General features: G+C 46.8%; 2 protein-coding genes across 10 annotated transcripts in view; one reads left to right on the top strand and one right to left on the bottom strand.

The window, feature by feature from the left end:
- AGAP1 (ArfGAP with GTPase domain, ankyrin repeat and PH domain 1) overlaps positions 1-26,478 on the top strand; it is a 642,705-nt gene that overhangs the window by 371,159 nt on the left and 245,068 nt on the right. For all 9 annotated transcript variants that reach the window (XM_032753655.2, XM_032753653.2, XM_032753651.2 and 6 more), the window contains one exon: positions 20,832-20,936. In XM_032753655.2, coding sequence (XP_032609546.1) covers positions 20,832-20,936 — 105 coding nt within the window. The remainder of the gene's footprint in view (positions 1-20,831; positions 20,937-26,478) is intronic.
- LOC116809960 (thymosin beta-10-like) lies at positions 19,697-19,856 on the bottom strand. Its single transcript, XM_032753656.2, has one exon. It carries the CDS (start codon positions 19,808-19,810, stop codon positions 19,697-19,699), a length of 114 nt encoding a protein of 37 aa, XP_032609547.1. The 5' UTR covers positions 19,811-19,856.

Below are 26,478 nucleotides of genomic sequence, written 5' to 3'. Positions count from 1 at the left end.
TTCTCCAGTAGAACCTCTAGTCCATGTCTGAATTGCCTTCACCAACCATATGCACCTCTGAACTTCGTGATAGATGTCACGATCCTGAGGGCAGCCCTAGGTTGTTCTTTATGCCTCTTCGCATCCAGGGTAGTGCTGTGCACTCACAGTGCGTGCATTGGGACTGTTTGGGTTGCTTTGCTTTCTGGTGAGATCTCTGTGTGCATGCTATTTCTAATCTCCTCTGCTCTGTGTAGGGCAGGGCATATGTATGTAGTTACCATAATGGGATTTGGAGCCCACAGGCAATGTGGCTTCACCTTTACTGCTCACTGGTTATATTACCTTGCCCAATTATTTAACCTCCATGAAACTTTTTACTATTCATATTTGTTAGAATCATTCAGTAATTCATTCATCAAATACTTTTTGAACATTTGATATTTGCCAGGTTATGGGCAAGACAGGAATGGTCCCTACCGTCCATAAGCTCATGATCTCCAACTAAGGAGCCAGACAGCAGGGGCATCCCACATGGTCTGGACAGCCCCGTCAAATGGAAACACAGTGCCAACCACAATGTAATTTCCATTCTGCAGGGGCAGGTACATTAGAAAAAGTAAGAAGAAACAAGTGAATCCGAAGTTTATTTTAATATGCTTTATTTAAGCTAGTATATCCAGTGTTTGATCATTTTAGTATATAGTCGATACAAGAAGTTACCTTGTGCCCTACGGAACCTTCAAAATCTGGTGTGTAGTTCACCTATACAGCACCTCCCAGCTGGGATTGGCCTCCCGTCGAGTCCTCAGTTGGCACATGTGGCCGATGGTGACCCTGTGGGACAGTACAGGTCCAGGGACAGCCTCCTCTTTGAGTGAGGGATGATTTCAGTTGACCAGGAGACAGACACTGGCTGGGGTTAGGGAGGCAGTGTGAGGTGGGCCTCCTGGGCCCGAGGTCATGGAAGGCTGCGGTGGGGAGAGCACATGGCTAGCTGCAGGTCGCTTGCCAATGCAAGGCAGCAGCGTGGGGGGAAGCCCTGGTGTGAGGCGGGACAACGGGTGTGCAGGCTGAGGATGTGCCACCAGGTAGTGATGTCTGCAGCTGTGGATGAGATGACCTAGGGGAAGAGTTAACTCGGAAAGAAAGGAACTCTGAGCATTGAAGAGTCAGGTGGATGAAAAGTTGCCAGAAGTGGAAAAGAGAAACTAGAGGGAACAAGAGAAGTGTGTCATTCAGGAACTTACTGTATTTAAAAGTGTGTGTTGGAGAGAAAGGACAAATCTTCCATGCAGAGGACTTGTAAATATTTTCCATGGATAAAAAAATCGACTTCATAGCTTGCCTGATGTCCTCGGTTTTGACTCTATAGATCTGACTTGAATGCACAAGCAGGCCGTTCCCACTTGATTTAATAAACGGTTGCTGTAGCATGTATAATCTTTGCAATGACAACAATTTAGGGATCATTTGCTAGAATAAAGCAGGAGCAGTAGGTTCTGATTGTTCCTTTTACAGGAATTCCTTCCTGCCACATCCATGTGCCACTGTGTAGTCCTGTGAACTCTGCGTTTTCGCAGAATGCCCCCATCATGTGAAGGGGTTCGGCTCACTGTGTGGCCGGCCTGGAGGCCTGGGTGTGCTTCCTAGGCAGGCAGTTGGATTCTGTTTAATTTTCTTTAGCTATGGGAGAAATCGAGTCCATTTCCAGACCATGGTAAGTGCCCGTTGGTTTTGTTTGCGGTTCTGGCCTCCAGGGCGGTCTGGGTGGGAGGAGGTGGGTGGCCGGAAGGTGATTGAGCGTTTCTGCTCCACTGCGCGGCCCCCGGATCCCCCAAACTCAGGTCAGCACGGAGGGGCAGCCTGCAGAGGTGCCACCAGCAGCCATTAAGTGCAGATACTGTCGTCCCTGGTGTCGTCCCTGAAAATCTTGTGACAGGGAGAGGCAGAGTGAAGGGAAAGAAAAACGAGGCGATCAAGAGATAATATTAACTAGAAAAATCAAGAAGGGATCTGTCAGTCCTGGTGGGAAAAAAACATTTTGTTTTTCTTAGTTTCCTTTTCCTTGCTTTTCTTTCCTTTGGATGGAGGAGATTTGGTTTGGTCTTAGTACCCCAGCATATAGTAGCTTCATTGGCTTTTTTTCTGCCCATATTCAAAATTCCTTTGATTAGCATTTGGTTCTGGTTGGGACTTAATAATGCTAGCCAGACCTAATGTGAACCATACATCTCGTCAGCATTACTCATCGTCAACATGGTTTTTTAAAAGGGAAGGAAAGAAACACAACAAACTTTTTATTTCTTTCCCTGTCATTGTTCTTGGTCTTGTTATTCAGTGGACGCTGTATTAAATTGGATTCTGTGTCCATCATTATTAAAATGTGAAGTGTGTCGGTCACAAAGCATACATTTCGGGGCAGTTAGCTGAATAATTCTTTTCTTTATTATCCCAAATTACTGCTGAGCTCTGGAGAGGGGAGCAGTTTAGCCAATTATTGCCATTTGAGCTGGATTTGTGGGTGATTAGCTCCTGGCCGAATCCAGTCCCGGCCGGCGCTTTGAAGCCTGTGCTGTGTGATTTTCTCAGCAGTGAGGTAGGAATAGACGCGGCTAATGACAGGAAGGTCGCGCGGGTGAGCTGACCTGTGTGTGGCACAGGCTTGGGTTTCGCAAATAGGGCATCCACAATAACAAGTGTGTCACTAACCCCGCCGTGCATAATCGGGGCTTTATAGGATTGCTGGAGATGCTGACAGCTCAATTAAAGTGTAACCCTTTGTACCCTGCAACCTGGCAGAACGACAGAAATATTACTCGCCAGAAAGGGGAGGGGGCCTTTGGGGAGCTGGTTAAAGATCCAGAATCAGCCCCTCACCCCTTTGCCCCTCCCCCAACTCCCTCCACTGTACAGAAGGAGCCGCAGAAAAGCCTCCATTTGTAAAATAATAGGTGCTCTGGAGGAGGGGCAGGGCGGGAAATATTACTATTTTAAAGGGGGTTCCTGCTGTTCCTATGGAAACACTTTAAACTAGATAGAAAGTTAAAAAGATTTAGGAGCGGCAGAGCTTGTGTCTACTGGTCACATTTTCTAGTCATCTCCTTTTACCAAAATTTACCTCCCAGCATCGTGGATGTGAATTTGCCAGACGTTTTCCGTTTGTGGAGGACTGGGGAAAGCCAGTTAATTGGGATGTGTTTTTGCACACAACGAGTGATTTCTATGTTATCGATTTACTTCTTTCACTTAACGACATTTTCTGCAGCTTGAATGAAAGCTGTCTTGATCCATATATGTCTGTGTATCTGTGGTCTGGTCATTTTTGCCACACTTGATTTTTTTCTGTTAAACCCTACATCTTGCAGTATATGGGTCACTCATCTAGATTTACTTGATGCTGTTTTAATTAAGCAGCAGCATGTGACGCTCTGTGTGCATCTTTATTTTTGGTTTTAGGTTTTTGATGGATTCCTTTGTTATTTTATTTTCTGAGACTAGGATTGTCTATAACTTGGTGTGGTTATTCTTGCAGGTTGAGCCAGGTGCTAGCTACTGATGTGGGAATCTGGGAGCCAGAGCCTCCTCAGACAGTCCTGACTCCCCAGAATTCCTTGCCCACTGGGGGAGACAATCCGTGTGTGTGATTGGGGTGTTCTGGACTTGAGGTACCTGATAGATACTCGGGGAAGTGTGTCCAGTACGGAATGGGAATTGAGACTCCAGCAAGTGGGGAAGAGACAGCTGAAGTCACCAGTGTGACACCAGGGCCTGTGGGGCATATTTGGTGAGACTGGTGAGGTCAGCATTGGACCACCTCCCATGCTGGGTGCCGTCGGTGTGCTGGAGGGGAAAGGGGGAGACAGCATTTCTCTGTGGTAGAGCAGTGCACGGCCTGTTCATGCACCTGTGTGTGAGTCAGCTCAAACTGCCATAACAGAAGACCACAGACTTTGTCTTAAACAGCAAACATTTATTGTCTCCCAATTCTGGAGGCTGGAAGTCTTAGATCAAGGCCTCAGCGGGATTGGCTTCTCCTGAAGCCTCTCTCCTTGGCCTGCAGACAGCCATCTTCTCCCTGTGTCTTCACGTGGTCTTTCTCTGTGAGTATCTGTGTCCTGATCTTTTCTAATAAGGACAACAGTCATATTGGATTAGGGCCCATCCTAACAGCCTTATTTTCACATAATTTGCTCTGTAAAGGTCCTGACTCCAAATAGAGTCACATTGTGAGTGCTGGGCGTTAGGATCTCAATATCTGAATTAGGGAGTGGAGCACAATGCAGCCCTTAATAGTCATCGTCTAAGGGATGGGCGTTGGGGGGGTGCTTGCCTATGCAGAGCCTGTGACCCTGCAGCTCAGCATGGGCGGCTAAAGGGGTGCTCACCAGGATGGCCGGAGTAAGGGGGAGGATGTAAGAAGGACATTTCAGGGAGAAGGAATGGAATTTGCCAATTTACATTAAAGTTTCTGGCCTCTGATTGGGTCTGCATCGTTTCCTGTCCTGTAGCAGGAATCAGCAGTCTTCTATAAAAGGCTAGAGAGGAGGTGTGTTAGGCTTCATGGGTCATATGGTTTCTCCTGAACTACCTACCTCTGCCAGTTCAGGGCAAGTGCAGCCATTCCAACGAATGAACTTGACTGTGTTCTGATAAAACTTTATTTACAGAAAGAGGCAAAAGATCAGATTTGGCCGACGTATGGGAGCTTGCCGGCCCCAGTCCCGTAGGATCCCCAGTGCTAATAGTCTGGATGAGGGTGCACAGGCTGTGAGAGTTCCTGTTAGATGGGAAGGCTCTGGCCACTCGGGATTGTACACCTTATGCTGGTGCTGCAGAGTGTGTGTGTGTGTGTGTGTGTGTGCATGTGCACGTGCGCCAGCCTAATCATGAGTGCAAGTTAGGGAGGGTGACCCCCACACCAAGCATACAGGGCCGTGGATTTTCACTCTCTTGGGTCCAGGCCTATTTCTAGCTAAGTGTTATCTGCAGGGTATAGCTTAGCATGAGCGGGCAAAAGCAAGATGAGTAAGTGTTCGTTATGGAAAAGCGGGATGTCAGGGGAGCCTCAGCAGGGGCATCACCTGGATGGACCATTTTCTGCATAGAGCTGGTGCCATGGAGGAAGAATAGGTCACAGCTTGTATGGCCCGTGTGCTTCTCCAGTTTCCAATGATGACATTCAATCCACCTACCACCCACCCAAATGCATTTCTCTAGTTTTACTGAGGTCAGTTTGGTTCCTGTCAGCCACAATTTTAATACATGTTATAGGGGAAAAAAATCTTCATTAGAATAATTAGAATAAAATTATTAAATGCAAATGTGAAAATTGAGTGATTTGGATCTCAGTTAAAGGTGTCAGCTTTTCTCTGAGCCGTTTTAGAACTTCACAGAAACCTTTAACAAGAACCTGTTCCAAAGTGTAACGAATGCCAATCATAAGACACTAAATGAGCGATTAACAATATTCACCGTAAAACCACCGAAGTACTCAAGCATCACTTTTTTTTTTTAGAAGTAGAAACATTTTTGAACTTGCATGGATGTTTTTTAGCCAGAAAAAACTTTTTTTTTTAACTTGGTAATTAGGAAACTATTAGTGCTCCTGCAGCAGCAAGAGGATTCATTTGATCTCATTACGAAATCACACATGCACCGTCCGTTACATTCAGTCAAATGCATGCATGGCCTCCGATGTCTGTTAAAGCCGATGAGGAATGCTGCCCGCAGAGCAAAGGCGAGTGGTTGTGGACGTGCCTGTTGATAATCTGATCTTGACATGGCGCCGCCTGCGTTGAGACTGTTGCTCCATCACCACGTAGGAGCTTAGCCATGAAATGTTCCCTCTGTGTAACAACGATCCGTGTGCGAGCAGAGGCCAGCACCATTTGGTCCCTGAGACTCAAAACAAAGACTGATTTGCCTGGTTAAGACCCCCAGTCTCTAATGCAGTCAATAAATCTTTGTTGGTAAATAATTGCTATCGAGCAGAGTTTTAATATAAATTTATGAGTGGTGTTTTATCACAGCTTGGGGCTGCAGCAAACACTGAGTGATGGATTTCAGATAGCACTTACATTCATTACATTAACTTTGTAAGTTATTTAAAGCTTGTACACTTAACATTGCTTTTGGCTTTCAGTGACCTCTTGGGACTAGACAAAGAATACACATGACGAATAAAGAGACTGCAGCCAAAAGACAATTCTTTGCTCCACTGTAGAAAAGGTTCCTTGGGCTTAAAGCAAGATGTGCCTGCCTGGAATCCTGATATTTTGGTTGTAGATCATTAAAATCAGTCTTTCTGATATGTCAGTAAATTAGGTGGTAGGAATTAGATCAACGTTTGCCATTTCCAAGTAAGATCAGAATAATTTGAGGTGTCACAAAACATTTAAAATTTCTTGCTTTACAAACAAGTTAAAATTTGCCTGGTGGGTGAAATGGTTCACAGGGAGGCAGCATAGCAGCGGGGTGACAAGTAGAAACCCTTGGTTTGTACCTCGAATCTTGCGCCTGTTTCTTCCCCTTAGTGCCGTTTGGGTTATCTATTGCTGGGTAATGAGCCCGAATTATAGTGGCTTAAAACAGTGCCATTTTGGCCAGGTGTGGTGGCTTACGCCTGTAATCCCAGCACTTTGGAAGGCCGAAGCAGGTGGATCACAAGGTCAGGAGATTGAGACCATCCTGGCCAACATGGTGAAACTCCATCTCTACTAAAAAATACAAAAAAAAAAAAAAATTAGCCAGACGTGATGGCAGATGCCTGTAATACCAGCTACTCAGGAGGCTGAGGCAGGAGAATTTCTTGAACCCGGGAGGTGGAGGTTGCAGTGAGCCAAGATCGCGCCACCGCACTCCAGCCTGGGCAACAGAGCGCGACTCCGTCTCAAAAGTAAAAAATAAAAGTGCCACCTTACTGTTTATCATGATTCTGTGGGTCAGGAGTTTGGGCGGGGCATGTTGGGGACAGTTGTCCATGCTCCACGAGATACTTTCTTAGGGCTACAGCGTCCCAGATCATTTCTTTACTGATGTATCTGGTGCTTCAGCAAAAGTGGCACAGCTGGCTGGAGGCTGACATGAAAAGGTGATTGGCAGTCATCTATCTGGGACCTCAGTTCTTCCTCGAGTAGTCTCAGGGTGTCTCCTCTTTGCTTGGTCTCCCCAGTAGGATAGTCTGACCTCTTAACAAGGCTGCGCAGGCTTCGCAAGGGCATAAAGCAGGAGCTTCCAGGCCTCCTTCAGGCTTTGGCCAGAAGTGGCACAGCATAATTTCCACTACATTCTGTTGGTTCAATTGAGTCAGAGGGCACAGTGATCACACAGGGTATAAGCACCACAGGGGATGAGGGGGCTGGTTTTTGTGTGCCATCTTCGGACACTAGCTACTTCACTCTACCCTCCTTCATGCAAAGTACCCACAGCCTGTCCCCAGCTACCCAAAGTCTCAAGCCATTACGGCGTCCGGCCCAGGCTTGAAGTTCATGGCCTCGTCGTCTACACCAGGTACACATGAGGATGAGGCTCCTTGGATGTGGTCCTCCCCATCGGAAGACCAGGGTACCCAGGGGGACAAGTTATCTCACACACCATGCAGTGGTGACTCAGGAACAGGAGAACTGCAACAGATACCCTTATTCTAAAAAGGTGGAGAAGCTGTAATCCCGGCACTTTGGGAGGCTGAGACGGGTGGATCACCTCAGGTCAGGAGTTCAAGACCAGCCTAGCCAACATGGTGAAACCCTGTCTCTACTAAAAATACAGAATTAGCCGGGCGTAGTGGCACATGCCTGTAATCCCATCTACTTTGGAGGCTGAGGCAGGAGAATCACTTGAACCCAGGAGGCAGAGGTTGCAGTGAGCCAAGGTCGCGCCGTTGCACTCCAGCCTGGACAAAAAGAGCGAAAACTCCATCTCAAAAACAAAAACAAAAAAGGTGGAGAGGGACAAGAGACATGGAGCAGGCACTGGTCCATAACAATTCTGAAATCCAGCCAGCACATAATGCTGATTCACCCTGCTCTGGGCATATGAACTGTATATTCTCCCCAGGAGGCATCCTCCTTGGCCCTTGGCTCTGCCTTCTGCCTTTCCCATAAGAATTGACCCATGTTTGCTACTATGCAGCTTTCTTAGGCTGTTTCCTGGTGTACTTAAAGCTGAGGGCCCAGCGACCACTTTTCTTTCTGAACTTTCTCTGTGCATTTTAATCCAAGGTGGTATAATTCCTTTAAAAATCTTGTGGGTATCCTTTGTGTCAAATCATAATCCGTTCCATTAAACGAAAGCTAATGCAGATTTATCTCTCTAATCCGTGGATCTCTAATCAGAAGGGTCTGTGAGGCATTGCCTTAAAATCTTTGAGTTCTCAAGGAAGGGGTCTGACTGCCACACCATTGAAGGGGTCCTCATTCTGAGATCACAGCTACTGGCATCCCCAGAATTTGATCTTGGTTCCGATGCCAGTTCTTACTCAAGGGTTTTCTGCTGTCAGGAGAAGCTGGGAATGAGAAACTGTTTTGTGATCAGTCCAGCAAGGTTTACAGTTGAAATATTTTTTCTAATTGTGCTGGGAAATTCCCTGAACCTCCTCTCTCTCCTCCCGTATTTAACAGAGCCAGGAGCACTTCCAGCATCTGGCATGGCAATCTGGTAGCTAGGTGTGCAGGCTCACGAGGCACTCTTGCTGTGCTACCCATCCCCCTGCATGGGGTGACCAGGAGAGGGCAGGTTGCTAATTGCCCTGCTGGTGCCTGTTCTGCCAGCTCCGTTTCCATCCTCAGGTAGCATTTTCCTCACTGTCCTCACAACTTCCACTCATGCTTCTTACATCTCTGCCAGCCTCAGCCAATTGCCTAGTTCCAAAGCCACTGCCATGTGTTTTTGATTTTTGTTACAGCAGTACAGGATGCTGATTCTGTATTTCTTACCTGTTGCTGCATAAGGATCCACCCTGAAACTTCAGGATTTAAGAAAACGATCATTTGACTATTTCTTATAACACTGTGGCTGAGGCCTGTGGACAGAGCCCAGCAGGGCTGACTTGTCTCTCAGAGCTCCCCAAGGCAGGTGCTGCCAGACTTTCTCGAGAATTAAACCCAATGGAGATAGTGTTATTCCTATTGATGCTGTTAGCTAAAGTGAGTCTCGGGAAGCCCAGGGGAGGGTCAGTGTGGGAGGATTTATTTATACAGGGACACCAGTGCCACGAAGTGTGGTTCAGTGGGAGTCGTCTTTGGAGAACAGATAACACGCTGGCTGTGCACGTTGGGCAAGTTACATAAGCAGTCTGTTTCAGTGTCCTTATCCATGAAATGAGGACCGTTGTGGATATCAATTGTGAATGCAGTTGATGAAATATACAGTTGTGAATACTGAGTGATTGGTATTCATACTCTTTGGACCCCAGTTAAAGGTGTCATATCAATTCCTGTCCATGAAATCAGGATAATCAATGATCATCTGTTGTCATGCACTTTCAGTGGGTTAACAGTTGCAAGGCACTTAGAGCAGCAGCATCTGATTCAGAGTGAGCCCAATATTGCATAGAAATAAAAAAAAATGTTCTAAATAAATGCCGAAGCCACATAGGAGTCAAAGAAAGCGTTAACGGTAATTGATGTCTTCACTGTGACAGCTGGACAGCAAGAAAGAATCTTACGCAGAGATGGTTTTCACATGTACAAAAGTGGCATCTGAAAGATGGACAAAGTATGCATGGTGACATGCCACCATGCCGTTTGGCCCTGGGTTATGCAGAATCAAAAAGACTTAGGATCACAGGGGCCATTGGCACTCACTGACGGGAGCTCTCTGCCCGAGCATCTCAGGCAGAGCCTTCCGGCCTCTGTCATCTTCTGGCCAGTAGGATCACGGCTTCATGTCCTCTAAAAGTTTCAAATGAACTATTTTTAGGGTTTTCCATTTTCTTGGTCCTTAGAGTAGGGAAGTGTGAAAGTTCGGACTGATTGAAGCATAGGGGAGGCTGTCTGTGCGCTCAGCCCAGACCAGTGGGGGCCACCTTAGTACCACTTCCTCCCTAAGGAAAGCGATGTGCTCCCTGTCTTCCCCGGCTGGTTTCCATTTAGCTGCTGCACGCGGGGGATGCTGAGTGTGTTCAGAGAGGCGTCCCATGGTCGACTGGAACTTGCTTTGGGAAGAGTTTGGACTAAGAAGGGACTTGGCTTGTGTTGCCACATGTGAGAAGACCTCTCAATGGGGCTTTTATGGCGGCTCCACGGTCCCTGAAAGTCCCCACTAGCTCAATGTAGCTCTAGAATTAGGAAACAGCCGCACCCCAGGAGGGCAGAGGACCCTGGCTCTTTCCGAGGGCGATCGTCCAGGCAGCTCTCACTGTTGAGACCTATGGACCCCTGTCCCCAGGGTGCTTATGCGGAGACTGCGGGACCCCAGGTGGGGATCATGCAAAACATTTTTGTAACAGATTCAGGGCTGAATGGTTTAACTTCTGGGGTCGCTCTAGACTGAAATTCTGTGATTCCCAGTTGGTACAAACACTCTTCAAAAATCAATGTTCAGAATGAATTTAAGCCAAGAAAGAAAAAGTATGTTTTTAATCCACAAAAGCTATTTCCCGAGTCTGCTCATTTGTAGTCCAATTGAACCTCTGATTATGAACGCTCATCTGGCCTCCTGCTTCTGAAGCCCCAGCCAACGTCTTCACTCATCAGAGAGCTTCTGTCTAATCGTACTTTTGAGGAAAAGCCTTTTAAAATTATTTAAGGAGAGACAATAGAGAGTTTTGTAGTTTTTCCTATTGTTTTGGCAAACTTTTTTTTTTTTTTTTTTAAAGGTTTACATGTGTAAGTGCAGAGATGGACTCTCTGACGTCAAAGATCTGTGGGCATTAAATCCACAGCTGGGGAGTCTGGGCTTCCCCGGGATCGGGGCCCTTCAAGGAGGAGCAAGCCTGTGTAATAATTTGGAGGCCTAAGTTACCCGGCTGTGGGAAGGCCAATACTGTTGTCCAGTCCATGTGGAAGGACCTCGATGTCAATCCAGAACCACATTTTTGTTTTGTTTTTGAGACAAGGTCTTATTCTGTCACCCAGGCTGGAGTGCAATGGCACAATCACGGCTCACTGCAGCCTCGACCCCCTGAGCTCAGGCAGTTCTCTCACCACAGCTTCCCGGGTAGCTGGGACTACAGGTGCACACCACCACACCCGGCTAATCTGTGTATTTTTTTGTAGAGACGGGGTTTCAACTTGTTGCCCAGGCTGGTCTCAAACTCCTGGACTCACACAGTCCCCTCGCCTCCGCCTCCCAAAGTGCTGGGGTCACAGGCGTGAGCCATCGCGCCCAGCCCAGAACCGCATTCTGTTTTTTGTTTTGTTTTGTTTTTGTTTTTGTTTTGAGATGGAGTCTTGCTCTGTTGCCAGGCTGGAGTGCAGTGGCACGATCTCAGCTTACTGCAGCCTCTGCCTCCCGGGTTCAAACGATTCCTCTACCTCAGCCTCCCAAGTAGCTGGGTCTACAGGTGCACACCACCACGCCCGGCTAATTTTTTGCATTTTAGTAGAGACAGGGTTTCACCGTGTTGGCCAAGATGGTCTCGATCACCTGACCTCGTGGTCTGCCTGCCTCGGCCTCCCGAAGTGCTGGGATTACAGGTGTGAGCCATCGTGCCCGGCCCAGAACCACATTCTTGAGTTGAGCTCCCGAGGTTACCTGGTGATGCAGAAAGAAGTTGGTTTAACTGGGGGCGCTGCAGCAGCTTCTCAGACATGGCTGCCCTTATGCCTCCTTGGGGCCAGGGCTGTGGTTATAGTTGCTGTCCATCACTCTAGGTGCTTTCACTAGGCAGAGCAACCAAAGTGCACTTTGCAGGGAGCTAAGAGGCTCGGTTGCTAACAGCAGACAGGTTTAGGTGGGACGGGGGTGCACTCAAAATGTTGTGGCAGGCCTCACTTGGATCAGCTGCTCCTATCCCCAGGGGTCAGGACAGGACTCTGTCATGTTTCTGGCTTTGCCTTCATCTATTCTGGAAATCTCAAGAGAACCTGGACATGCGAATATGAAAGAGAAGGCACTCGTGTATAGAACTCATCACAAAGATAGCATCCCTCCTAGAACCAAGATGCTATGAGTGTGTGTGTGTGTGTGTGTGTGTGTGCGCGCACGTGCATGCTCATGGACCAAGGCAGACAGACGATGAGTTTAAAAACTGGTACTAAAATACCCACTTATCAGAGAAATTGTCAATGTCATGGCCCCACGTTTCCATTAGATAAGCAGTAACCTCTTGTGAAGTGGAAGCAAACTAGAAACAGCTCTCCCAAATGTGGGCAAAAAGAAACTAGAACTGGTTGAAGACTGAGTTTGGGGGAAGAACCCTGGAGGCCAAGGGCGGTATTCCTGGGATCGTGGGGTGGAGAGAGCCCTGTCACCCCCCTCCCCCATCTGCCCTTGCTGCAAGGAGGAGGTCAGCCTTGTTTGATAAATGAGGTCACTTTTCAACCTTACTGGTCCATGGCCCTGTCCTGTTTCTGTATCTGCCAACCAGAGAGCAAGTCCCGTTGTTTGTTTTCACCTTTTAGAATTCCTGGGACTAACAACAATTGTTATAAAATCGATGGTATTTTAAATGCTTGGGATGAACAAGCACTTTGGGTTCCTGAGATCTTAGGATAAAGGCCCACCGAGGTGCGAGTCTCACCATCGTGCTGTCTGCTGCGACATCTGATTCCCAGGGGACCAGCCTTCCTCACTCGATGTTTTCCAGGGCTGAGAACTCAGCACAGGTCTGTGATGCCCACAAGGCTGTGCTTCTCAGGGCCAGGTCGATTTTGAGTCACGTGCTTACTGCGTGTTGGAACACTTGTGCTTTGAAGGCTGCGATTGGACACATGATTCCCAGCGTGTTTCCTGAGGTTCCGCCTGCAGCCCAGGCCTGTGGTTGAGTAGAGCTTCTCTCCCCAGCTTTCCCGGGAGTGTGTGGTCTCCCGTTTCCCATCTGCATTTGCTTATGGGGTGCCATGAAACCAACACATGGAGCCACTTGGAGACTTCTGTGTTAGTTGTGCACAGATATCTACACTTCCCGCTGTCCGACAGTACGTGCAATGATTTTGATGGCTGATTATCCGGACTAATCAGACAAAAACATCTTCCAAAATACATTATAATTGAACTAGGGACTTCTGAATTTTTATTCAACTGGTAAATGTCTTTTTATTTCATTTTAAAAACTCGATGCATTGTTTGTTTATATTTAACATGGATTCATTTAATGACAGTTAAGTTTGACAATATAATGGAACAAATGTTAATTTCCTCAAAAAGTAGTTGTTCTATGTCAGACCCATGACCAAGATCTCCTCGCTGTAATTAGATGACTTGTTTCCAGGGTAAGGGGCTCACCTGCAGATAATTTTCTCATCTCCAATAGAGGTGTGCATTGCCTTCTCTATCTTTACTACATTGTTCTCTAGCTTCCTCATTTGAAGTTGCAAATACTCGTATGTGTTGTTTTCCTAAGGTGAACATGATGCTTTTTACTATCAATTTATGTACTTTTAGAAATATTTAAAATAATTTATTTTTAAAGGAGAATGAACTAGTCAACCTATTAAATGATTACATCATGATTTTAATGATTCTCAGGAAAAATTTTGCTGACCCTTAGATGATGATTCTTCAAAATGGGATTCTGATTCTGTGTTGACTAAGCAGATTATAACCCGGCCCTTGCGTGCTAAACCTTAAGTGTGACCATGTTCACCCCCCAGGCTTCTTCCTCTCTCATGGCTCCTCCCCAGCCACGCTCCATCTCCCAGACTTCCTTCTTGAACGTGGAACCTCAACAGCTGGCCTGGCCGCCTTGCCTACCTGGGTCACCAGCCCCTCCAGTGCTGTGTGGCTGATACCAAAGTCTTCTCTTCCCTCCTGGTCACTAGCTCCTGTACTCTCTGGCTCAGTGAATGACCCCACTGGGCCACGACAACTAAAGCCTGACTTTGTCTGTGCTGGCCCCGCCCCACCTCACCCAGCACCTTGTCCCGATTTTACCTCCAGCATGTTTCTCACTTCTGCGTTCTCCTTGCCTGCCTTGCTTCTCCTCTCTTGCCCCCAGGCACATCCCTGATTATCACTGCCATTCTAGACCAGTCTTTCCCACATTTGAGTGGTGTGGAACCTTTTTTGTTTTTTTTTTTGAGACAGAGTTTCACTCTTGTTGCCCAGTCTGGAGTGCAATGGTGCAATCTTGGCTCACTGCAACCTCTACCTCCCGGGTTCAAGCAATTCTTCCGCCTCAGCCTCCTAAGTAGCTGGGATTACAGGCATGCACCACCATGCTCGGCTAATTTTTGTAGTTTTGGTAGAGATGGGGCTTGGTGACCATTTGGTCAGGCTAGCCTCAAACTCCTGACCTCGTGATCCACCCGCCGTGACCTCCCAAAGTGCTGGAATTACAGGCGTGAGCCACCACACCCGGCCAGAGCCTTTTAAAAGAACAAAAATCTCATGAATCCTTCAACATTGATTTAACTGTTTTGATAATAATTATGCAGTTAGGTACAAGCAGAAAACTAAGATTCAGCTGCTTGTCTTTATAGCTTTTAAATAAATATAAAAGTTATATTTATTAAACATTTAAATTAATAGCATTAATTTACTGTGCATTTAATGTTAAGGATGATGATGTTTTGCTGAAACAAAATGACGGCCATCCATGCCAGGGGTTAGGGATGACGGTTGCAGTGCAGGCTCCTTTGGTGTCAGCTGCCTCGTGACTGTATCACGTGGTGACCCCAGTCTCTTGCTTTCCTGCTTTCATACTGAGAAATCGTTTTGTGTACAGCATGCGGTGCCTTCCCCGGGGGTTGACTTGTTCTCAGAGTGAGTGATTTACATGTTGCGTCTCCCTCAGTGCTGTCCCCCTTAGCACCACTTATGACCTAGGAAGTCAGAGATGCCAACTTGGGTGGTGGAATCCAGTGGTGGTTTTGGATCACTTTTTAGAGTGATTAAAATACACTCAAAAATTAAAAAATTCTCTTGGAGAAAGTATGGTTCCAGAGAAAATGGCAGGTTTCTCTTGCATCTCAAATTTGCTCAGACCGTCTGGGGATCTTGTTACATTTGGATTAATTCCTCCCCTCTTGGGTACACCCAACCACTGGTCTAAAGTGGGCCACACTTTGAGCCAGAAAGCGCTTCCGTCTTGCCAACTTAAAGTTTGTCCTCACCAGGGGAATCTTTCCTAATGCAAATCAGATAACCCCTTCCTTCCTCCCTCCACCCCGCTCACCTATGGCAGGGCCCAGACATTCAGGCACCTCCAGGGCCAGGCAGGAAGTGGGGCTAAGGGCAGCCCGCTGATTTGAGAGAAGGGCTCATGGTGCCCGTGGAAACCCGAGAGTGTGGCCTCTGCACACTGCTGCCCCTCAGGCCATGCTCCCCGTGTCAGATGGAGAGTATGGGCGCTGCGGCTGCTGGATCCTAAGATCCACAGGAGGGCAGGGGGGCTCCATCCAATCCCAGTGACTCTTGGCCAGGAGTCACGAGCACCGTGCGCACGTGCAGCTGGCCTGCAGCAGGTTCGGTGTAACCTGTGTTCAATGCAAAAATGTAGACCCGTGGCCAGTATTTTAACATAAGAAGCCATCACACACAAGTCCGATGTTTCTCCTTCTCTTTGATAATCAGGAAATCTGGCTACACAGGGCCCTCCAGCCCTGCAGGGTCGCTGTGTTGCACAACCCCAGAGGCCTGTTGGTGGCAGCATGTGGCCCTGTCATGTTCTGGGCTAAAGTACTCCTCCCTGCCAAGCAGGTCTGACCTCCAGTTTCCAGCAGCCCTGGGCACCCGTTCCTGGAATTTGCTAGTCGGGTTGAGATTTCTTGTCCTGTTCTCCTTTCCTTGAAGACACTCAGGGTCGAGACCTTCTCAGGCTGCTCCTGGATTTAGCAAACAGAAACCGCTTCCTCTGGAGCCGTGTGCACACTCAGTTAAGGGAAATCTTTGCTTATCTGCTCTCACTCCGAGCTCACATTATATTTTAGTGGGAATTTGGGAGTGAAGCGGAGCCCCTGTCCGCTCATGTTCCTTGACTGAATCAGAATGTCTTGGGAATTGGGGATACCCTCTGTAAACTGTGGGGTGCAGCGGGAAGATCAAATGCGAGTTGTCGTGAAGTCTCACTTCTCTCCCTACAAGGGACTCAGGTGACAGAGGTGCCTGCCAGAGGGATCCTGAGCAGCCGCCCCTTGGTGTGTATGCTTTGGAAGGGGGAGCTGAAATTCAAGACCAAAAGTGTTGGGCTGGGCAGTGGCTGGGACACCCAGAGGTTCTGTGTGGGGAGCAGGTCACTGCCCATCAGTAGGAACAGGAGATTTTGGCGGCCCAGCAGCCCAGTGTCCTGGCAGGGGTGAAGAGGGCAGGAGGGCTGGCCCTGCCACATTCCATTAGCTAACAAGACACTTCCCCTGTGTAACTCAGAGTCCTGGCTTTCAGGGAGCCATGGCTTCCATAACTTCGCTGCCCCGACCTGTTCCTTTGGGGAGCAGGGGAGTCAGGGGACACGACTGCACAGCCAGGCTGAGCGTGGGGTAGTGCTCTGGCCACTGAGAGAAAAGTGCACCTGCCCCAGCCCAGCTGGACCACAGCTGTGACGTGGCAAGCGGGGCAGCCAAGTGGCTTTTGGTCGCCACAGCAATTCTTGGGGGTGTCAGATAATAAACCCAACTGGGGACGAGGCTGGAAGACAGAAATATGACTCCTAAGAGGCCAGGGTATTCCATAGTCCTGCCAACTTATGCAGCATTTGAATAGTGCCTATAATCCAAGATTATCCTCCCTGGCAAGACGGAGAGTTTAAGTTAAGTTTACTTATTTAATAAGCTCTTAAGTTGATTAAGAGTTTTCCTAGGATCAAAAGAAAATCAGCCTGGGCCGGGTGCAGTGGCTTACTCCGTGTCATCCAGCACTTTCTGAAGACCTGAGCGGGGCATGGTGGCTCACTCCCCTGTTACCCAGCACTTTTGGGAAGCCAAGGTGGGAGGATTGCTTGAGCCCAGGAGTTCAAGACCAGCCTGGGCAAGATGGTGAGACCCTGTCTCTACCAAAAATAAAATAAAAAATTAGACAGATGTGGCGGCGTGTATGTGTAGCTACTCAGAGGAGGGTGGGGCAGGAGGATTGCTTGAGCCGGAAAGTTCAGGGTTACAGTGAGCTGTAATTGCATCAGTACTGCACTCCAACCTGGGCAACAGAGCGAGACCTTATCTCTACAAAAAGCAAAAATAAAAATATTAGCCAAACAGGATGGCGCACGCCTGTAGTCCCAAACTACTCAGGAGGAAGAAGGGAGGATCACTTGAGCCCAAGAGTTCAAGGCCACAAGGAGCTATAATAGCATCACTGCACTCCAGCCTTTTTTTATTATTATTTTAAAAAAAAGTTTTAATTCAGCCTAATTTAGTTCCTCAGAAAGCTATGAAATGATGTCTTCACATGCCTCCCAATGAGACTGTTTCCCCTTTTTTCCTTAACAAATAAGTCCTCGTAGCCTTCACTGGGGGCAGGACAATTTTGAGGATATGACTTGCTCACGAAAGCACCCCCCACACGCCAGCCAGAAGAGCGGTACAAGTCCATCCACACGGAGCCCTGGGGGTGTGCGCCGTGGCCAGCATTTGTCTGAGTGGGAAGGGATGAAGCTTTCTGAATGAAACCTGGAGCGTCTGTAATCTCGCGACACCAGAGACCCGTGGCCCTGGCATTGTTGGAATTCCATCTGAAATGAATGACAGAAAAATGGGAGCCCACTGGAGAACTTGAGTGAGGGCCAGACGTGGTGGCTCACACCTGTAATCCCAGCACTTTGGGAGGCTGAGGCTGGTGGATCACCTGAGGTCAGGAGTTCGAGACCAGCCTGGCTGACATGGTGAAACCCCGTTTCTACTACAAATACAAAAAAAAAAAAACTAGCCAAGTGTGGTGGCACGTGCCTGTAATCCCAGCTACTCGGGAGGCTGAGGCAGGAGAATCACTTGAACCCGGGAGGCGGAGCTTGCAGTGAGCTGAGATCGCACCACTGCACTCCAGCCTGGGTGACAGAGCGAGACTCCGTCTCAAAAAAAAAAAAAAAAACAACTTGAGTGAGGCTTTGTTACGCTAAGTTTTAAAATCCATGGGAATCCCACTGGAGAGGGGTCTCTCATGAGTTGAAGCAATTGCTTATTTATTACTGCATCACTAATGGTGACTGCCCCTCTCCTCTAATTCCTGCCAGGCAAGGAAGCCCTTATTGTCTTGGTTTGCAGCTTAGTAGCATTTTCCTGTGGGCTTGGTTCGGTTGATTGGTCTCAGTTCCGTATTTGGTTTATAATGATTTAGATTCCAAGAAATCAAGGTATGCCACATTTTGCCACGTTTCTGTTAATAGGAACTTGCAAAGAAATCATCTTCCAAAGTCGTTTCAAACTCAAATATTTTCCCTTAAGCAGCAATGTCTAATGGTGATTGGAGCCCCCAGCTGGCTCATACTTCATTAAGTTTGTGAAACTTGGTTACGATTTAGTAAGTAAAAAACAGTATTGTCACAGTATTGGTAATTAATTGGAACTTGAACTCAATTATATCCCATAATAATAATTCATTCTCATGTTGTGATTCTTGAAAGATAGCAGAATTTAGGAGGTCGATGGAGGCTGGGAAAAGTTCCGAAGGTGGTTCTTGGGGCATCTCGGCTTTCTCAAAGTGTCTTCTTATATTTCAAAACTCATAACTTTCCTTCTGCCTCAGTCCAGGTGAATTAACTAGCCTGAGTCTTATGCTTTCTCCGTCATATTAAGGTTACATAAGTTTATAAAAGGATAGGAGAAGAGGAAGTAAAGAGATTCTTCCGTTTTTCTTGGTTGACACGGACCAGAGTTAGATGAGAAGGGAGGAAGACAGAGACAGAGACTCCCGATGTCAACGCTGCCGTTGAAAGGGACTGAGCTGGACAGGCATGGAGCCCAGGCTGAGAAGGAGAGAACCCCAGCTCAAGGTGTTGGGCCTGCCCAAGCTCAGTGTTGGCCATCAGCTTCCTTAACAAAGGGGAACCTGTAAAGGTGGAGCAAGGCTTGCTGGGAATTGGTGTTATAACAAGAAGAAATTCTCAAGGACCATTTAAGAAGACTGGATTGAACGTGACTTCCAAAATGTGTTGGTTTCAAATTCTGAGTGGTTTTCAAGGAGGCCTAATATGATTTCATTAAAAATGAATTAGAGTAAATTACATGGGATTCATCTATTAAATACTGTTACTGAAATTTGCCAGTGGAATTTTGGTTTTAATAAAAAATCTGAAATGAAGGAAACTGTAAAAAAATTCTTTACAAATATAAGGTGAGAATACAGTTAATGCAGTTTGGGTTTTTCTGGTGGTTTTTTTTTTGTGGTTTTTGTTTTGGTGGCTTTTTTTTGTGTTTGGTTTTTTTTTTTTTTTTTTTTTGGCTACGAGGTGTGTTTTATTTTCATTATTCATAGAAATAATTTTCTATAATGTCCTGGGGCAAACCAGAGAATTTGGCAGTCCGATTGGGGGTGGTCCTTCAGAGACCCACAGGCCGGTGGTATCGGCGCAGAGTGCCCAGGTTCACAGTGCAGCTTGTGGCTCATGTCCATCTTGCAGATCGTTCTTCCGCCACACCACGACTGGGGTCTCGAGGATGACGAGGGCAGGAAATCCTCCGGGCTTTTAGGAAATTCCACTCCGCTTCTGCCCAGTGGTCTCTTTGGTCGGCAGGGTGTTCTTCTCCTGCGTCTCCGTTTTCTTCAGCTTGGCCCTATCGAAGCTGGCGATTCCCCCCATGTCTGGTTTGTCTGCCGTTTTCCTAAAACAATCGGTGCCATCCCACTCCGAGCCCGCTGGTTTGTTTGTTTTTTGTTGTTGTTTTTTTGTTCTTTTTGGTTTTTGGGGGTTTTTTTGGCAGCGTCTCCTGCCAGAGCCCAGGCTGTAGGTGCAGTGGCGGGATCTCGGCTCACTGCAACCTCTGCCTCCTGGGTTCAAGCAATTCCCCTGCCTCAGCCTCCCCGAGTAGCTGGGATTATAGGTGCCCACCACTGCGCCCAGCTAATTTTTGTATTTTTAGTAGAGACAGGGTTTCACCAATATTGGCCATGGTTGGCCAGGCTGGTCTCAAACTCCTGACCTCAGGTGATCCGCCCGCCTCGGCCTCCCAAAGTGCCGGGATTACAGGCGTGAGCCACCATGCCCGGCCCGGTTAATTCAGTTTTTTTCGTTTGTTCTTTCTTTTTCTCTTTGTCTCTCCTCTCTCCTCTCTCTTTCTTTCACTCACTTTGTCACCCAGGCTGGAGTATGGTGATACAATCATGGCTCACTGCCACCTCAACCTCCTGGACTCAAGGGATCGTCCCACCTCAGCCCCCAAGTAACTGGGATTACAGAAGCACACCACCATGCCCAGCTAAATTTATTTATTTATTTATTTATTTATTTATTTATTTATTTTATTTTATTTTTTTTAGAGATGAGTGTGTCAGCATCTTGCCCAGGCTGGTCTCGAACTCCTGGGCTCAAACGATCCTTACACGGTGCCCAGCCTGAGGTTTCTTTCTTTAAAACATTTATACCTTTAGGTGTTTCCTGTGTGTTTAGCAGTTAATTATCCAAAAGATCTAGTGTAGCACGTCCCAATGTGTTTGTGTCGTATTTGTTGAACTAATGGCACATCTTTTAGCATTCTCCAGTATCACAGAGTGAAGTTCTGCACACACACAGGAGTGTTTTGAATGTATATGTTGCCTGTGTACCTGCCTTTTCTTTTTTTTATTTACGTTAGACTTTCTATTTGACTCTTTTTCCCTTGTAGGGCATGCTGTTGAAGCGAAGTGGCAAATCGTTGAATAAAGAGTGGAAAAAGAAATATGTCACCCTGTGTGACAATGGCGTGCTGACCTATCATCCCAGTTTACATGTGAGTATAGCCCCCTCGGAGCAATTAACAGCTGCAGACCTCAACTAAACACTGTGGGAAAGGGGAACCTACCAGCAGCCCAGCCTCTTGTCTCTGTTTGAAGTGAAAGTCGTATTTGGTCTCCTGCTCAACTGTGAGATAAATAACACTGTCCCTCACACTCCACTAGACCATATGTCTTTCTCTCTCTTCCCCTCCCTACCAGTCAATCTGTGGCTTTCCAGTTCTACAAAGAATTACAATAAAAGGCACAGATGAAGTAAAATTTTAGATGAGAGTAAAAAGACAGGGGCAAGAGGAAAAGAGAAAGGAGAGAAGGGTGAGCTATCTGAAAATCGAGAATGAAGGAAACAATTACATTTGGACCCAGGATTTAGCTTTGAAAAGCTGTGAACAAAAATCAGAAGTCAAATGCAATTCATGACTCAGCTTTTTATTTTCAGATAACACATTCCCTTTCATTAGGCAAAAGAAACTTTCCTCTTTGTGTTATATGTAAGTTTGTGTTACATGTAAGTTTGTTATATCCGTGGTGTATAAGATAGATTTATAAACAAAATTAACTTTATTCTTGGGGAAGAAATGCAGACATTCTACCCATTGATAAAATATAAAAAATGCAGACATTCTACCCTTGATAAAATTTAAAGTTGGGGTGTTCTAGTTTCATAGCAACACATTCCATAACTCTTAATGCAGAGAAATGTGTAGATTAGAATATATGGTGGAAGTCAGTCCTTCTGTTCCATTGTCCCTTAGTATCTATCGGGGATGGATTCTGGGATCTGCCTTGGATACCAAAATCCATGGTGGTGGAGTCCCTTATATTAAATGGCATAGTATCTGCATATAACCTGAGTGTATCGTCCTCTATACTTTTAAGTCATCTCTAGATTACTTATGATATGTAATAGAATGTAAATTCTCTGTAAATAGTTGCTATACTGTTGTTTTTTATTTGTATAATTTTTCACTGTTGTATTATTTTTCACTGTTTTTTGGTTTTTTTGTTTGTTTTTGTTTTTTTGAGAGGAGTCTCGCTCTGTCTCCCAGGCTGGAGTGCAGCGGTTCAATCCTGTCTCACTGCAACCTCTGCCTACTGGGTTCAGGCGATTCTCCTGCCTTGGCCTCTCGAATAGCTGGAATTACAGGTGCCTGCCACCACGCCCAGCTAAATTTTTTTGTATTTTTAGTAGAGATGTGGTTTCACCATGTTGGCCAGGCTGGTCTCGAACTCCTGACCTCAAGAAATCCGCCTGCCTCAGCCTCCCAAAATGCTGGGATTACAGGTATGAGCCACCGCGCCTGGCCTTCTTTTGAATATTTTTAATCCATAGTTGATTGAATCTGCACATTCAGAATCCACAGATACAAAAGGCAACTTTATATCACTGTGTCAGGCTAGTAGTAATAGTCACAGTAGCAGCAGCAGCAGCAGCATTTTTTGTATTTTTTGGTGGAGATTGGGTCTCCCTATGTCGCCCAGGCTAGTTTTGAATTCCTGGCCTCAAGCAGTCTGCCCAACCTCGCCTTCCCAATGTGCTAGGATTACAGTCATGAGCTATGACACCCAGCCAAGCTATTAATTTTTAAAATTTTGAAATGCTTTGTAAAATGGCACAGTTATTGATGAGAAGTTAGAAATAGCATATTGAAGAAAATTAATATCATTCCTAAAATATCACCTAGGGAACCTGACTTCACATTTTAGGGTGCATACTCCTGGCTATTTCTATGTATATTTCTCTTTTCCTTCCACAAGCACATGGTCACTGTGTATACACTGCCCACAGCCTGCCTTCCTCACTCATGGTAGATATTTTCATGTCAAGAAATACACTTGTACACCACCATTTTTAATGATTATATAATATTCCACTGTGCGGTTGTGCCTTCCTTGATCCCACGATATCTGAAAAATGAACTTTGGCAAATAAATTTACTTTCAGCTTTTTCACTGTCATAAAGAACTCTAATCAACGTTCCTCTGTTTCTCTCTCTGTCCCCTCGTGCGTTTGCCTAGGATACATTCCTGGCAGTCGGCTTCCTGCGTTGAAGAGTTGTGTGTACTTTCATGGTTTTTGCTGTATCTTGTCAAATTCCCAGAAAGGTTGTATCAGCTTATCTTACCTGGCAGTATATAAGAAAGCCTTTTCTCTGCCCTCTCAAGAACATTTACCTTCAGAAAGAAGAGCTTTTCCTGATATAATAGGTAGGACATGGTAACCTTGATGCTGAGTTCGCTTGCTGGCGTGAGTTGCCCTTGTCTCCTTGTCTTTTAGCAGTAGCTACACCTTTCAGAACCATGCAGCAAAGCAGGTCTTCCATCGGCATCTCTCACTGGTTTCTGTTGTTACTGAGAGCACCTCCCATGCATTACTATTCAGTGGGGTTCGAGATGTAGATACAGATAGATTCTTACATAGATGTTCTTTATTGTAGTAAGGAAATTCCTTTGTGCTCAGTGTCCTGCTAGTTTAGTTTTGGAATATAGTCAGACGGGTTCTCCAGGGGGCCTTCAAATCGGAGAGATGTAATACCCATTCCATGGTCCCCACCTGGGACCAGGTTGGCATCTCTCCAGGACTGCCCCATCTAGGTCTCCAGTTCTGCAGCCCTCTCCACATGAGCTTCCATCCATCAGAACAACAGCGTGGCACCAGGTCTTCCCTGGGTTCTGTCTGCAAAGTTGCTCCATCAGCAGTGGCCGGGCTGCCCTGTTGCTGGCTTAGCTCCTCCTATGGACCCTGTCAGAGAGCAGAGGTCTAACTATTGAACCAGTTGCTTTATGTAAGTTAAAGAAGTGCAATCAAAATATCTTTCTTGGTAAGACTCACTGACCAGTAAAAAGTGAGAGCTGATGGATGATACATTTCCAGTCAACATATGCTCACTGCTGAGCCCAGGCTCAGTCGAAGGGATGTTTGCTTCTTCTTGCCAAGGGGCAGATACGGTAACAACGATATGTATCAGAAGATTCCCTTAGGAGGCCTAAAGCCTGTTTGCTTTTCATCCAACCTCTTGAGTATATAATCACAACCAGTTCTTCAGAAATTCTCCTATCCACAGGCTTTTTCTTGTGATGTCCCTCAATGTTTGCCAATTCCATCCTTTCTCCTTCATTCATAAGTATGCATGAATATTACTGGAGTACAGAAGAGGGGCACAGTGGGGCTTTGTTGTATAATTGTATAGCAAGCAAGAGCCAATGTCATTTTCAAATGCAATCCTGTTAATGCCATTCTCCTTGGAACTGAAACTTTTGATGCAGGTACGTAGTTCCCTAGGGGAGGGCCTTAATCCAGGAATGGATTTGAATCACTAGAGCCTGAAGAGATGGCGTGACCTTCCATGTAATCCTTTATGGGTTTCATTTTCACAGCCAAACATTGGATAAAAGTGTGGAGAGGCAGTGACTTCCAGGTGTATTCTCTGACAGGTGTGTTCTGTTGTGAGTTGTTAGGGGAAGTGCTGACCCACACCAGCTGAGTTAGTCTGGTGGTCTTGGTTCAAAATGGGAAGAGGCATTCAACGGGACACCCATGAGCTGAATCCAGATTTTCCTTCGTAAGAAACTTGAGAATGTGCAAATATGTTGCTAGTTCAGGTCCCAAAATTCTACACTGTGAGAGTGACCCAGCTATCTCAGTCTGGAAAATTTCAAAAGATCGTAGAACCAGATGATCTCAGTTAAACACGGACCACGCTGTGACACCCACATCCTTGGTTATCTCCAGGATGTATTACGGCAGAAGGACCACTGAGAGTCATTGGCCGTGTGCAGTGGTGGCATAAGTGGTCAAGTGTTGGGAAAGCTGCTGGAATCGGTGGTGTTTGGGTTTCAGAGTCATTATTGTTGCTCCTAACTCTGTTACTGACCACAGCATGAAGTGGGGCCTCTCCCTGGTAACACCCTATTGTCTGAACATGGGAGCCTGCCTCCGTTTCTCTCCTCTGGGATTCGGGCCCATGTCCAGCCTGTGTAGACCTATATCAAGTCATTAAAAGTAGATGTTAACCTGTCAGCAGACCAGAATAACTCCCTCTTTTACATTACAGGAAAATGTTATCTGGTTTCTGAGAACACTATTCTCATCCACCTTTTCTCTCAAAGGCAGATGGAGCCCAGGTTCCAACGCAAGAGCCCCCGGAGCAGGGGCCTGCATTGATCTCATATAGCATAGCCTACAGCCCGTTCTTTTCCACAGAGCCCAGGAAAAAATCCCGGCCAAACCATCAGATATTTTTAGAGTTTTCTACAAAGATGTAAGTGGGTATCAATAGTGAGGTTGCTGTACCAGCTCCTGGTGTATACCACTAACCTAAGAAGCCCAAGTAATTAGTGGACTAAGAAGGAAACTAGCATGCTTTTGGGGAGATGGGATTCTAATCAGCTAATACTTCTATTATGGGGTGCTGGCTTGAGAGCGCCAGGCTTGCAGTTGTATTAAATCTGGAAGATTCAGACAGATGAGGTAGGGCCGTGCAGCAGCCCATCAACGCCAGCGCTTGCCCATGGTGGTGAGGCCCTCTCCCTTCCGGCACAGACATCTATTTTCTGTCCACGTGTGTGCCGCTCACAATCCCCGTGAGGCTGGACCCTGCTGGTGCCACCAGCAGCCTCCTTCCATTTGCTTATCATGTTAAATTCAGGGAGCTGGGGACAGGGTCTTGCACACAAGGAATATTGGAGCAAAAGTAAACAACTGAGTCAAGTTTAAACAGAATAGGCCAATGTGGTTATGGGCAGGGGGTGGGGGAGGGGGTAGTTCAAGAGGATCTCAAGATTATTTGTTCTTTAGGATCAAACCCAGAAGGTGGAATCGAGGGTCTTTACCACCCTTGTCCTTCTCCCTCTGTGACACAGGAATGCTCAGGCGTAGTGGCCGATGTCAGAGGATTGCCTGTGTGGGATAGGAGAGTCTAGAAGGCTCGACTCCCCTCCTAGGGCTGCTCCACACAGCTCCTGCATTAGTCAACCAAATTAAATTCCCAGGTGAGCTCCCCAACCAGTCCTCCCTAGACAAGACAGGCAAGCAAGGGCCGAGTTGATAGACCAGCCTGGGCAACATGGAGAGACCCCATCTCTACAACAAATAAAAAAATGAGCCAGGCGTGGTGGAGCACACCTGTGGTCCTAGCTACTCAGGAGGCTGAGGCAGGAGGATCACTTGAGCCAGGAGGTCAGGGCTTCACGGTGAGCTATGATCATGCCACTGCACTCCAGCTTGGGCGACTATTGCAAGACCCTGTCTTTAAAAAAAGAGTTGATAGAGGCAAGTACAGCATTTGGTGCTGTCGGGTGGAGAGGCCACCCACTGCCCCAGCCTTCCCTGTGGCCGCCTCAGCTCCTGCGTGCTCCCAGCAGTACCAACATCCTCATACCTTTGGGAAAGACACCCCAGCAGTGGGGAGCTCTGGCTTTCAGTTCCTTCACATGCTGTGGAAGCAGGAGACTGACCATTTCCTAACCTTGCTAAAAACTCTGGGTGAGGGTTTTTCAATGTCTTCATCAGATGCCCTTAGAAAAAGATCTCCCTGA

The sequence above is a fragment of the Hylobates moloch genome, unplaced genomic scaffold (genome assembly GCF_009828535.3).
Source record: "Hylobates moloch isolate HMO894 unplaced genomic scaffold, HMol_V3 SCAFFOLD_1, whole genome shotgun sequence".
Taxonomy (NCBI): Eukaryota; Metazoa; Chordata; class Mammalia; order Primates; family Hylobatidae; genus Hylobates; species Hylobates moloch.
The sequence above is the reverse complement of the archived record's forward strand: the minus strand, read 5'-3'. Positions and strand labels throughout refer to the sequence as shown.

Excerpts from the sequence above, each read along its gene's own strand:
- LOC116809960 (XM_032753656.2), bottom strand. The coding sequence starts at position 19,810 with ATGGGGGGAATCGCCAGCTTCGATAGGGCCAAGCTGAAGAAAACGGAG.